This window comes from Perognathus longimembris, chromosome 12 (assembly GCF_023159225.1).
Source record: "Perognathus longimembris pacificus isolate PPM17 chromosome 12, ASM2315922v1, whole genome shotgun sequence".
Lineage (NCBI taxonomy): Eukaryota > Metazoa > Chordata > Mammalia > Rodentia > Heteromyidae > Perognathus > Perognathus longimembris.
In genome coordinates this window covers 28,589,726-28,603,999 of record NC_063172.1, presented here as the reverse complement: position 1 = coordinate 28,603,999, position 14,274 = coordinate 28,589,726, and the positions used below count along the sequence as shown (strand labels likewise).

At 42.5% G+C, this 14,274-nt stretch overlaps 1 protein-coding gene across 4 annotated transcripts in view; it reads right to left on the bottom strand.

The window, feature by feature from the left end:
* Positions 1 to 3,668: 3,668 nt before the first annotated feature.
* Positions 3,669 to 14,274, bottom strand: part of Snx31 (sorting nexin 31) — a 42,623-nt gene continuing 32,017 nt past the window's right edge. The window contains exons 11-14 of one of the 4 annotated variants that reach the window (XM_048358934.1): positions 11,559 to 11,672; positions 9,008 to 9,085; positions 5,499 to 5,555; positions 3,669 to 3,972 (exon numbers count right to left, since the gene is read on the bottom strand). In XM_048358934.1, coding sequence (XP_048214891.1) covers positions 3,877 to 3,972; positions 5,499 to 5,555; positions 9,008 to 9,085; positions 11,559 to 11,672 — 345 coding nt within the window. In that variant the 3' untranslated portion in view covers positions 3,669 to 3,876. The remainder of the gene's footprint in view (positions 3,973 to 5,498; positions 5,556 to 9,007; positions 9,086 to 11,558; positions 11,673 to 14,274) is intronic. The other 3 variants (XM_048358935.1, XM_048358936.1, XM_048358937.1) reach the window with 3 other exon arrangements.

Below are 14,274 nucleotides of genomic sequence, written 5' to 3'. Positions count from 1 at the left end.
AATCATTTCTTTCTGAGACAGAGTGGGCTATGTAGCCCAGGTTGACCTGGGCCTTGCCCGTCTCTTCTTAGCGACTTGATTACTGGGGTTACAGATAGGCACTACCACAACTGACTTTTCTTAAAGTCATTTCTGACTGACATGTTTAACATAGAATTTTCTTAGTGGTCCACATAACAATGTTTGCAAGCTGTAGGCGTCCACCACACTTTACGTGGACCAAAACCCAGCCCTGGCAAGACATCAGCTCTGCAAATGAAGGCTGGCATACTTCCCTCCGTAGGCAAAGCTAGCTCAGACAATGGAGCCAACCACAGTTTAAGCAGCTCTCCCCTTTTCTTCCTCATGATTTTTGTGACTTTCAAACTCAGTGTGCTTGCCTGTGGACAAACCACTTGGGCTGGTTGTTTTGGAATATAAACAGCCTTTAGGAACAGATGCATGTCTAGTTTCTAGAAGGAATTTTGGTGAATATAGGTGTGTCAGGAGAAAATATGGCTGATTGGGGAACATTTTTTTCAGGTCCTATGGTCCCTGAGATACTGATTTCAGTTCCACAATGGATGCCAAATCCAAGCATGCTCAAGTGCCTTGTATAAAAGGGTGCAGTAGTTGCAGGTAACCACCACAATCCTTTAAATATTTACTTCATCTCTACATCCTTAACACCCAACACAATGTAAATGCTGTGTAGATAAGTGTTATTCTTCTCATTGCCATTCCCTACGTTATACAATGTCTACACAAGTTTAGAGAAGACACAACTATGGTAAGTCTAACTACATTGTTGCTAAGTATGGCATACGCTGGTCATTTGCAAAGCCACCTCGCCCTTCCATGAAGAGTTACTTGGGGTTAGTGACAGTGGCCCACCTTATAGAGGCTATGCGCTGCTCCTGGCTTCGCTGGTATTGGGGTGGCTATGTGGTGGGAGGGGTCCTCAGTAGGGTGAGGATGTCACTTTCAGGATGGTGCGGCCTCACTCGCCAGCTCTCTGGGATGGATGGCCTTCTGGAAGTTGGAGTTCTGAGTTCTTACCCGATGATCAAGTTCAAATCCAGTGTGATTCGAACTTCCAAACATGTCCTAGATAAAAGTAGGCCTAGAAATCCCCAAAGGGGCCAATCCCCACTTCCACAGAAGTGCCACTTTACAAATCCAGCTTTCAGTCCTGTCTTCTATCATCCCAATCCTTCATTCTTCCCAGTACATACATGGAACGCATGGTGTCACTTGTGTCTTTCTTTTCCTATCCTGGCAGTGGTAACAGTCTCAATGTTTTAAGAAAAGATTATTAACTACAATGCCTCTGGTTTTGCCTTCCTCTAATTAGGAACCAACTGCTCTATTTATGACATCACGATGCTGCCTTAGTATACCATGTGAGCAGTTTTCTCCCTGCCTTAGTATATACAGACCACTACTGCTTAGCTTTATCTAATGATTCCCTTAACCTAAGACTTTTTTCCTTTTCGATAGAGTGTTACTGTGTAGCCCAGACTGATTGTGAACTGGAGATCTTCCTACCTCAGCCTCCTGAATGCTGAGATTACAGTTGTGAGCTACTATACCAAGCCATCACCTCAAACTCTGCCAGCACAGAACAGGTTTGTTCTTTCCTAAACACAATTCTTATTCTTCAATATGTGTCTTCTCTTCCATTTTTCTACTGTATCCCCATCTCCCATCCTACATCTCCACTCTTTACTCAAAGCCTTTCTTCCTATGGGGTTTTCCTCAGGGTGCCTAACTTACTTCAACACACAAGTCTGCTCTGTACTTCTGATGTGACAACACATGGTCTGGGGTTCCTCACTCTCTACAGCAAGTTGAAAGACAATAAGCAGACAATATTGTTTTTTTTAACCCTCAAAGGCAGCAACCGCATATACTTTGCCATATTATAAGCCTCTTCTTAGCTCAATAAAAATTGCTTTGAATTTCTACTGTCCGCAAGAGCCCCCTCAAACTGTGCAGGTGTTTTCTACTACAAAGAGATAGACCCCGAGGATTTTTAAGTTGGCAAAACGAATAAGCTTCCATTTTAACTCAAAGGTTGATTGTGATCCTTTAGCACCCGCACTGTGGCCTGAGACTGTCTGGAACTTTCTGTGGTCTGTCTGTGACTTCCACTGCAAGATTGTCCTATCTCAGTCTATGACAGAAATAGAAAAGCTAGAGGTACTGGAAGTTAGGGCTAGAGGCATTGATATGTAAATATTATAGGGTATTTAATAGATTCTAGATTTCAAAAAGGATCACAGAATTTTCATCAGTAAATTCTTTGTTTAATAGAATGCATTTCATCTTATGTCATTAGTTATACAACCCAGAATAGAACATAACTGCACTTTTGTCTAATGACATTACGTAGATTCTCTGTCTCTCTTCTTTACTGTGGTCTTAATTCTATACATAGTTACATTGATTACTAGAAGTTAACTGAAACTGGATAAAGAAAAATCCTGTGAGGAAATGAATAAATTTAAAAACTAAGAGACTTTATTTCAAAAACAAAAATATTCAAAATACCATTATAGTTATTAAAAAGTTATTTATATATGGCCAGTCCTGGGCCTTGGACTCAGGGCCTGAGCACTGTCCCTGGCTTCTTCCTGCTCAAGGCTAGCACCCTGTCACCTGAGCCACAGCGCCCCTTCTGGCCGTTTTCCATATATGTGGTGCTGGGGAATCGAACCGAGAGCTTCATGTGTAGGAGGCAAGCACTCTTGCCACTAGGCCATATTCCCAGCCCATTAAAAAGTTATTTAAAAACTCAATACCTGCATGTTGGTGATACTAGTATGGTTTTGGGGTTTTTGTTTTGTTTTGTTTTGTCTTGCTTGAACTTGGGGCCTCAGTACTGTCCCTGAGCTCTTTTGATCAAGGATAGCACTCTGCCACTTGAGTCACAGATCTACTATCAGATTTCTGGTGGTTAATTGGAGTTAAGAGTTTCACAGGACATTTTTGCCTGGACTGGCTTTGAACTATGATCCTCAGATCTCAGCCACTTGAGTAGCTAAGATTACAGTCATGAGCCACCAGTGCCTAGCTAGCAATACTAGTGTTTGATCTCTGAGCTTTGTGCCTAAAGGCAAGTACTCTGCCATCTGAATTACAACCCAGATCTTCTTTAATTTTAGTTATTTTTTCAGATAGGATCTTGAATTTTTGCTTGGAGTTAGCAATCCTCCTACCTACATTCTTCTTCACAGCTGGGATCACAGACATGTACCATCATGCCCAACTTGATTTTCCTAATAATCTACAGCTTCCCAAAGAGCCAGAATTATAAATGTGCCACCATGACTTGTTTCATGAACTATCAGAACATGCAAAAGACTTTATGAAGCTAGATAACCATTTATTTTAGGAGAAAAAAAATGAGCTTCAGTATTCGCTGATCCCAATTTGCACCTGTCATTGATAAGCCACGAAAAACAAACTATGGGGCTGGGGATATGGCCTAGTGGCAAGAGTGCCTGCCTCATATACATGAGGCCCTGGGTTCGATTCCCCAGCACCACATATACAGAAAATGGCCAGAAGTGGCGCTGTGGCTCAAGTGGCAGAGTGCTAGCCTTGAGTTAAAAGAAGCCAGGGACAGTGCTCAGGCCCTGAGTCCAAGCCCCAGGACTGGCCAAAAAAAACAAAAAAACAATAAACTATGCCTTTAGTTCCCCTATCTTTTTAATCTTGAGATTTACTATAGAGTGCTGCAGTTGTGTTGGTGGATATAATCTACCAGAAAAAGAGTGAAAAGATCAAGAAATTTCCTGAAATCCCAGAAATCCCAGCTCTATTAGAGCCAACCCTTTGTGCCATTATGAGATAGCCAGCCTTACAGAACATTTTTTAAGGTGAGACTTTTCTTCAAAGATCTTCTTCCTTTATGGTCCTAAAAACACAGTCACCATCAGTTCTCTTAAACTTGCTCTTTCTTGATAGAAAACTAGAATAGTCTTTCTGCTGGGAAGTAAACAGAGAGATGAAATGTAAGTGAAAGAAAAAAATGTTCCATAATAACATAACAAAACTTCAAGAAAATTAAAACAGTGTTAAAAAGACAAAAGGGCTGGGCACTGGGGGGCCTATGCCTGTAATCGTAGATACTCAGGAGGCTGAGATCTGAGGATCATAGTTCTAAGCCAACCCAGGCAGGAAAGTACATAAGACTCCTATCTCCAATTAACCACCAAAGAGCCGGAAGTACAGCTGTGGCTCAAGTGGTAGAGCAGTAGCTTTGACTATAAAATATTCAGGGACAGCATATAGGCCCCAAGTTCAAATCCCAGTACTGGTACACACACACACACACACACACACACACGCACACACACCAAGGAAAAGAGAAAGGTTATATCTATTTAAGCAATGGTTTTAAAAATGACTGTACCCTATAGAGGGTAAAGGTACCTATCTGTTAAGGGTTAGAAAAGGGCCCCAGCAAGCATGTGGAGGTTGCCATCTTCTGAATGGAAATGGTCTCAGGGTTATCATCCAGATAATACTATGCCTGTCTTGTCCCTCCTCCCCAACCTCCCTTTGTGTGGGTCCTGGGGCCCAAATTCCATATAGCCTAAAACATATAACATATACTAAAATCTACACACTAGAGAGAGGATTCTTTATGCAAATACATGGGGTGCTGGGCACAATGGCTCATGACTGTAACCCCGACTACTCAGGAGACAGAGATCAGGAGGAGGCAATTTGAGGTCCGTCCAGGCAAAAAGTCTGCAACATCTCCATCTATAGCGTTACAAGCCAATAGCTCTGCCGTTGGCACACACCTATCACCCCTGCAACCATGGGAAAGCACAAGTAGGGGGCTCAAGGTTCAGACTAGGCCAAGTAATAACTGAAACCTTATCTCAATGAGGTCCTGAACGGTCTAGAGGCATGGCTCAAGCAATAGAGTGGCTGCCTAGAGTAAGCATGAAGTCTTGATTTCAAACCCCAGCACTACCATCCCCCCACCCCTGCAAAAAAAGCATGAGATGTAGAGGAAAATCACCCAAGAATTTGTCCCTCTTGGAAAGCTTTGCTGTGAAAATTCCTTTTCCCATTCTGGATGCTACAGGAAAAATACTGTACTTCTGTGAGGCCTCCATTTAGTGCAGTCTGTCAGAAGTACTTCTGGAAAATGGAATTCTAGGGCTGGGAATGTGGTTTCGTGGTAGAGTGCTTTCCTAACGTGCATGAAGCCCTGGGTTCAATTCCTCAGCACCACACAAACAGAAAAAGCCAGAAGTGGTGCTGTGGCTCAAGAGGTAGAGTGCTAGCCTTGAGCAAAAGGAAGCCAGGGACAGTGCTCAGGCCCTAAGTCCAAGCCCCAGGACTAGCAAAAATAAAACAAACAACAACAACAATGAAACCCACCCAGAATTCTAGCTTCCTTTGAAAGTAGAATGATTTTAGTTAAGATGAAGGCGGCGGGGAGACAAACTTATCAAAATTGGCATGTAGCAAGCATGTAATTTTTACTCACAGACCTGGCTTTGTTGAACCTGGTATCTTTTACTTTTGCCTTGTTCCGGAACTTCAATCTGCTAAATAGATTAGGAACATGTCAGTTCGCATAGGCCAGATATGCAAACACACAAATAACCTATTTAACTAGCATATCACCATCAACTGCCACCAATACACACACACACACACACACACACACACACTAATCCTCTTAATGGTCCCTCCCCCCTGCTGTCAGTCAGTAGGCACACCTGGTGTCATGTGCAAGTCCCTACTTCCTTTGGTCTTGGTGTTAGAAACATTGTATCTCCCAACAGTAAAGGGGAGCTTCATGTTTAACATCTTGACTGCCTATGGATTTTGCAATTTACCACAGCATTTAAAAGACTTCACACAAAATGAAATGCACTTCTAAATCCTGAGATAATCTGAAGAGCTCCAATCCATATACTGAATCAAAGCCAAATGGGGCCTTATGTGTAATCAAAGGCTCCATTAATCAAATGAAGACTCAAATTGAAGTTCAAGACACTTGACTATGCTTAAGATACCCATCAGGGGGCCTGGCAGAAGGCAGATGGCACAATCCCCTAGGGAACTGAGGATAAGGTTTGGGGGTTTTATTGTAGAGAGGGAGGAAGAGGCAGTGCTGGGAATTGAACTCAGGTCCTCGAGAATACATCCCCAGCCCTTGACTTTTGGAGACAGGATTTCACTAGGTAACCCAGGCTAACCTTGAACTCATGAGCTTCCTGCTTCAACTTCCCTAGTACTGGAATTATAAGTAGATATCACCATGTCTCCCTCTAAAGAGAATGTTGTTTTGTTTTAAGGACTTAATTAACTAGCTTCTGATGGAGGGCAGGATAGCATTAAAGCAAATGAATGAAAAGATGTTGGGCCCCAGGGGCCCCAGGGACTCCAGTTCAAGGTGGCGGGGAGGGAGGAGGGTGGAAGAATTCTTTAGAATTTCTGTGTACCTGGGGAGGGGGTGAAGACAAATGTTACATTCCACCCCCCCCCCCCCAGTTTGTGGCTAATATTTAAGAATTTAACATGAGCTGACTACTGGTGGCTCATGGCTATAATCCCAGCTACTTAGGAAGCTAAAATCTAAGGACCCCAGCTAGCCTGTCAGAAAAGTCCCCATGACTCTTTGTCTCCAACTAACTAGCAAAAAGCCAAAACTAAAGCCGTGACTCACATGGAAGAGTACCAGCTTTAAGCAAAAAAGCGAAGGGACAGTATCCAGACCCTGAGTTCAAGCCCTTGTACTGGCCCACACACATGTGCACACACAAACAACAAAAAAGAGTTTAACATGGGATTTGTGGTGGTAGTGATTGTGTTTTCACATTGTTCTTTACTGAGTTTGTTCAGCTCAAATTTTAATAGTGTCTTCATAAACAAGTCTTACCCATGAAAGCACTGCCTAGAGCTAACTAGGCCAATTAACTTAAAGTAAGCATTAAATTTCTTCTTCCTCTTACTCCATCTTAATAATAATATAAAAAAGCCAGTACTATTTCATCTGCTTCAAGGGACCATCAGCTTTATTTATGGGGCTCATTTGGTTACAGTTTTCTCAAGCTCTCCCCCTTGCCTCAGATTCTTCAGGATTATGAAAAGCTTAGACTCAGAGCCTCACTGTAAAATACAGACCTCTGCATCTTGGTCTATACAGAGACTTTCTAAGTGACACATAAAAGTCCACAGTCTGTGACTTTGCCAGGAAACCAATGGAATGTCCCCAGCTTACATTTATATGCCTATCTGAGGCTATAGAGTGATGCTAGTCCATTGCCCTCTGTGAGAAAGCCCAGAACTCAGCCATCCACCGTCTCTCCACTTTCCCCAGAGCTCCGCAGACTAAGTTCTAGCTTGAAATGCAAACTAGCCCTCCAATATGCTTTCACAAACCTAGTTTTCAAGAGAAAAGGATCTTAACTTTATCTTCTAAGAACAAAAATAAGAAATCGTTTGTAGAAATAAAGACTGACTATTCGGATAAAGCAACCCAAGAGTACTGACGGATACATTTGATTTTGCCATTAGTCACAACCATAAGGGGTTGATTTCAATTCCTGCTGTTTTTCCTGAGAACTCTAAATGGATTATTGCCTTCTCTATTTTGTTGAGTGAACTCTTTAGCTATTCACCGTACAAGTATTTCCTGCATTGAGTAACTTACATTTGATTCATTCACAGTTGAGAGCTCTTCTCCCTTTTAAGGAGGTACTTCAGCTAATTACTTTTTTCTCCTTTTTTATATACGTGATCATCATCAGAGCCTAAATGGGGTCCATCCTGCCTAAGAGGTTGGATTTTATTACTTGTGTGGAAAGAGTCATCCTTCATTCAGTATTCTCTAGTCCATTTTCCATTGTTCAATCACAAGAGACAGTGAATTTATTTTCTCTGTAAAGATACTTTTGATTCCAAAAGGAAGAGAGGTTAAGTATAGAACAGAATTACTTTCTTAGAAAAAAAAATGTAAAAGTCAAATAAAGCTGAATGTTAATCCATCCTCTTATAAAGCACTCCATTTAAATAAAAACATTACAGAAAGTTTCAAAATATTTTCTGTTATAGATTTAAAAATTGGTGTAATAGTCTGTAAAAGAATTAAGCTTATAAATGTCACTCAAACTTATGTCGCTGTTGTATTTGTAACATGCATAGGCTCTGAGGAGAGGCATGAGAAGGGGTGAAAGTCTCAGTAAGTCCTATTTAGAGTCTGACCACCAATCTTTTTGGTGCATTACTACACCTTTGATACATAAATGTATACTAGAAAAGTAGAATTTCACATTGAGAAAAAAAATAAGAGCTTTGACAGTTCCTTTTACTTTATGGTTTCCTGTTTGGTTCATCACAAGGATCAAGAGGCTAGGAATTCTTTCTAGAAGAAACTCTGGAGCTGATTTGAAATCATCCCCACTCTATTAAAGATCCCCTCAAGATTTTGACTTCAGGTACTTTTCTGACCAGTCAGCAACCTCCATTTACGGAAGGAGGAAAAGTGATAGTATTCAACTGGGTGTCATGCCAGTAATCTGAGCTACTCAGAGGGCTGATATCTGAAGATCGAGGTTCAGAGCCAGCCAGGGCAGACAAATCCAAAAGACTCTTATTTTTAGCCAGCAAAAAGCTGGAAGTAGAGCTGTGGCTCAAGTGGTAGAGTACTAGCCTTCAGTAAAAAAGCCACATGAGAGCACAAAATACTGAGTTCAAGCCCTAATACCAGGGGGAAAAAACCCACAAAAACAAAAAGCATTGTAGAATTTTACAGGCAGTAGAAAGTCACAGGGTTCTCAGTAGTCCAAAGATAAGTACTGAGAAAAACACTTCCATTCTAAAGACAGAAGTCCTCCCTACCCCCGTGCCATTCTGACCACTGGGCAACAGAAGAGTCCTTCCTGAGGACCAGACCCACTGGCCCAGGACCTCAGGGGGACAGCCTGGTGTGCAGATGTTGGCTAACAATGGGAATTTGGAAAGGAAAAGGTATACAAATGAGGACACTTACCATTTCTGGATTCTCAGCAGCCAGCTTTACCATCTTCTCTGAGATCATCTTTTTCAAGCAGCTACTTAGCAGAAAAGCCTAAGAAATTCAGAAATAACACTCTCTGCTCAAGCGATCGCCATTCCTAGCTTCCCTCTCATACCACCACTTAAGTAGAGTTGGCACTTTGCTTAAAATCTAATAGCATCCTTTCAAGAGTTCACATTTCTTCGTTAATTTCCATAAATTGGCACACAATGCAATTAGTCAGTAAACATAAATTCTCTCAATTACATGAATATATTTAAAATAAAATCTAAAGACAGACAAAAAATGCCCCGAATCTCACTACTAATCTTCTTTCTCTTAAAACTCCAGAGTATAGCTGGGCACCAGTGGCTCACACCTGTAATCCTAGCTACTTGGGCAGCTGACTGATGATTGCATTTCAAAGCCAGCCTGGATAGGAAAGTACATGAAACTCTTATCTCCCTCCCATTAACCACCAAAAAGATGGAAGTGGAGCTATGGCTCCAGGGGTAGAGTGCAAGCCTATAGCAAAATAAAAATTAAAAAAATTCAAGGACAGGGTCCAAGCCCAGAGTTCAAGCCTCAGTATGGAGACACACACACACACACACACACACACACACACACACACACACACACACACACAGCCTCCCTGCTTACATCTGATTTTCTATGACTTTTGTAAGCAGATCATTTTATATGGGCAATTAATAATACCAACTACTTATTATGGTAACCATACCAACCGATTATGGTGAATTCCAAATTGGATTGTATGATTACTAAGAGATGCATTACTAGTCATAAGTAGTAACCTGTTTGCTTTAAAGAATGTATCATTACCTCATTATTTTTACCGAAATTTTAGAAATAGTTGTGCTTCTTCACTTTCCTCTTCCTTCAGTATCTTAATCCCTCACTCACCAACATCACAGGCAGCTTGGTCAGTCTTGTTAGTGCCCAGAACTCACAGTCCACACATCTTGTTAGACAGAAGTGGGGAGCTCATTGTCGCAGGGTCTATACCTCATGTGCAAAATTTAACATTCCCTAGGATTTTTCCATTTCCTTCTTTCCTAGCAATTCTTTCTGTTGTTGTTCTGCTCTTGCTTTTTGCCTGATGTCTCTCTCCTCTTTTGGAAATACTACGGTTTGAACAGGGGCTTCATGCTTGGCTAAGCAATTGCTCCAGCACTTGAGCCATACCTCCAGTCCCAGTTTCCTCATCTAAACCTACTAAGACTTGATACAACTGAAACTCAAAGATGGAGGCCCCAGGACCTTAGTGTAGGCTTGAGTTGAGGGATGATCACTCTGCTGCAAAGGCGGAACGGACAAGGTCGATACTCAAGCTGTAGTAGTAGCCTCATAGATGGCAGAATTAGAGAGCCAATGGACAAAAGGTAACATCTTGCCATTTTCAGGTGTCCATCATTACAGGAATGAAATAAATATTTAAGGAGAAAGGAGGGGAATCACCCTGTGCACCTGGCACAGCTGTGCAAGCTACACACCACCACAGCAGGAAGCCGCAAGGCAGGCCAGCCCTGCCGGGATGCGCCATCTTCCCATAAAAGAACACAGAGGCGAAGACTGCTATTAACCAGGTTGGGCTTGTTAAATATAAAGAACTAAGCTTTTGTTTAAAGAGAGGAGGAAAGATTTGGGTCCCTCTGACTCTCATTTGTATTTGTAAAACACACAAGTCACATCTCTGCCTTTTGCAAAATCAGCCCCTGGGTACACATCAAGAGAACTCACTCCAAAAGAAAGAAGGTCTTATTAGAAATCCTTTAAAAAGAACATTTATTGCCCCTCTCTGTGGTGGTTAAACTCATTTGCTACTGTTTAGATTAACAGACCCTCATAAAACTGGACCGCACATAGCATTCAGATGAAATGGGTGGGAAAGCAGTTGGTTTCACTGTTAAAATCTCTCCCCATCTTCCCACGTTACTACAGATCTGGGGTTTGAACTCAGCACCTCATATATGCTAGGCAGATGCTCTTGACACTTGAGCCATACTTTCAGCCCTTTTTATTTTATTTTTCAGATAGTATTTCCTGGTTTTTGCCTGGACTAACACTAGACTTTGATCCTCCTACCTCTGCTTCCTGAGTAGCTGTGATTACAGACATCAACTAACACAGCTGTCTTGTTTTTTGAGATAAGACCTGGCTAATCTTTTTTTTAATTTTCTCTTTCTTCTTTCCTTCTTTCCTTTCTTTCTCTTTCTTTCCTCCCTCCCTCCCATCTTCCCTCCCTCCCTTCCTTCCTTGTTTATTTCTTTCTTCCTCATCTGTAAGTAGCTGTATAAAGGGGGTTTGATTCATTGTGTCAGTTTCCAGTACAATGAAATTTGATCAGTATCTCTCCCTTCATCATTCTCCTCATCTCTCCAGACCTCACTCATTTTTTTTTTTTGCCTGAATTGGCCTTGAACTGTGTTCTTCCTATCTCTGCCTCTTGTGTAGCTGGGATTACAGTTATGAACCAATGCATCTGGAACACACAGAGTTTCATGCCGTACTGAGTACTTGCCTGCTTGGTGTAAATAACAAACCACTGCCAGCGACTGTCCTCGCTATATTGAAATCTGAGCTCTAAGTTCTGATTGAGAGTTCTCTGGGGCCCATCCATATCCAGCAGAGTGCCCTACAAAGGAAAAGATATCATTGGAAATTGAAATGCCTATTAATATACTGGGCATAATGTGAAAACGAGCAAGACTCCTTGTTCCCAAGAAGGTCTGCTGAGGAGCCATGAAGGTAAATCACTGCATGGGATGGAGTGCTCTCAGAGGAGCAAGCCCTGGTCTAAGGGAGGAATTGGAATGGGCAGCTAGCCTAGGTGAGAAGCAGGAAGGAAGGCTTCCTGGAGGGAGGGACAACTGAGCAGACATAGAAGATGTCCACATGTGGTTTAGTGGTTCTGCTCATAAAGGAGAAGGAGCAAGATGACTCCTAGTTGGAAAAGCAGCAGGCACAAATGCACTGGGGCATGAGAAGTCCTGCCAGAGACACTGCCAAGGTCAGAGTATGGCCCCAGCACCAGCTAGCGCTGACAGAGGAGGTGTAGACAGGTGGGGGAGACCAGTCCTAAAGATGGCTAGGAATCACCTGTGGTATTGGCTCTATAAGATCTCTCCTGATGTCTCACGGCTAGTAATGGCATCTCAAATTCCCTAGGGGAAGACATCCCTCTTCCACAGTAAACTGCCATATAGGACTTGCATGGAAGAAAGTCAGAGGGCAGGATATGGATCCAAACTCAGGCCACCTTGACAAATATTCTCTGCGCCTCTCATTTGATACCAGCGTTGAGAGACACAGAGCAGGGCCTCCTAGTTTTGTTCTCTTGGAGCCTTCAGCTGCTGGTTCATGATTTTCTTATGCCTCTGTATCTGTTATTCCTTGTCCTTCCAATCAGTCCTGTTGTCACTAATCACATGAATTATTTCCCACTACTTGGCACCCCAAGAGCCCCAACTCTTATAGGGGTCACAAGCTAAGTTCAAGATTCCAGATTGTTTCTTGAAGTAAATGGATATTCGTGAAGATATTTTTTTAGAGCTAGATCTCAATCTGAGAGCATGGGTATAAAAATAAACTGGGCAATAGCTGAGAGATCAGCGAATATCAGAGAGAAGGTAAGCAAATGGTGCATGTACCACAGTGACCCCCATTTAGCCCATGAGGACGGGTGTTTCAGGAAGTGGCATGGAGGAGAAAGAACCGAAACAGAGCTCAGGCACCCTGTGAAACTGAGGAAAGAGAAATAAAAGTCTAAAGAAGTTGAGACTGGAATTTGTGGGCAGACAACGATGGTCTCCAGAGAGCTCTTCTCAAATCTTTGGCTGAACAGGTGGAGCTGGGCAAGTGGGGGCCTCACGTTGGAGATGGTGCACAACCGTGCTGGGCTCCCAGAGGTAAAGAAGGGAACCTGACCTTCAGTGTCATACCCTACATAAGAAGTCAACCAAAACTGATCATAGCTTTGAGGGCAGAGATAGAAAAAAGTAGAAAAATCTTTTGTTCTAGGGTTTGACAAACTGTTCTTGGACATCACATCTAATGTACAATGCACAAAGGAGAGGAATTGGTAAATCAGATTTCATTGAAATTAAAAATTAACACCCTGCAGAAGTCACTGTGGAAACCTAGAGAAACAGAAAGGGAGGGAGAGAGGGAAAGGACAAGAGATAGGGAGGGGGAGAGAGAGAGAAAAGAGAGAGGATATTTGCAAACCCAATGGCCAACAAACATGTGCATCTGGAATACACAAGGAATTCTCAAAACTCAGTGGTTAAAAGCTCAAGTTGCCAAAGTTTGGCAACTCACCTCCCTCCCTCCCTCCCTCCCTCCCTCCCTCTCTCCCTCCCTCCCTCCCTTCCTTCCTTCCTTCCTTCCTTCCTTTTCTTTCTATCTGCCTTTCTCTTTTTTCTCTTTTTCTTTCTTTCTTTTCTCTTTTCTTTTCTGTGCCAATAGCAGGGCTTTAACTCAGACAGACCCTGTGCTCTCACTCAGATTTATTTCTCAGAACTGATGCTCTACCAATTAAGCCAGGCCTCCACCTAGCATTTTTCTGGTTAGTTGGAGTAGAGTCCTGTAGGCTTTTCTGCTATGACTCAGCCTCTGAGATGTTAAGATTACAGGCATGAGCCACCAGTGCCCAGCTAAGTTTAGCAACTACTTAAAAACCTAAAGTGCAATTACCTTATGACTCAATAATTGCACTCTTGGGCATTTATTGCAATGAAGACTTATGCTCAGACAAAAGCCAGCCCATGAATATTCATAGCAGGCACGTTTGCAGCTGAGAACTGAAAACAATCGGATGTCCTTCAGTGGATGACTATCACAAACCTTAGGAGGCTTCCACAACTGACACATACAACGATGTGGTAAAGTTCTGAAGAATTATGCTGTGAAAAAATAAGCCAGTCTTGGTCAGGCATACCTGTAATCCTAGCTATGTAAGAGGCTCAGACCTGAGGATCACAGTTCAAAGCCAGTCTGGGAAGGGAAGTACACAAGACTAATCTCCGGTTAACCACCGAAAAAGCCAGAAGTGGAGCTATGACTCAAGGGGTAGAGCATTAGCCTTCAGCAAAAAAGTTCAAGGACACAAAAGCCCAAGCCCTGATTGGTTCAAGCCCCAGGATGAGTGTGGGCTAAACCCAGTACCCCCACAGTTGCCATGGGTGTAACAGAAGACCTCTAAGTGCATATGGACTACTGCTCAAGACAGGTAAGAT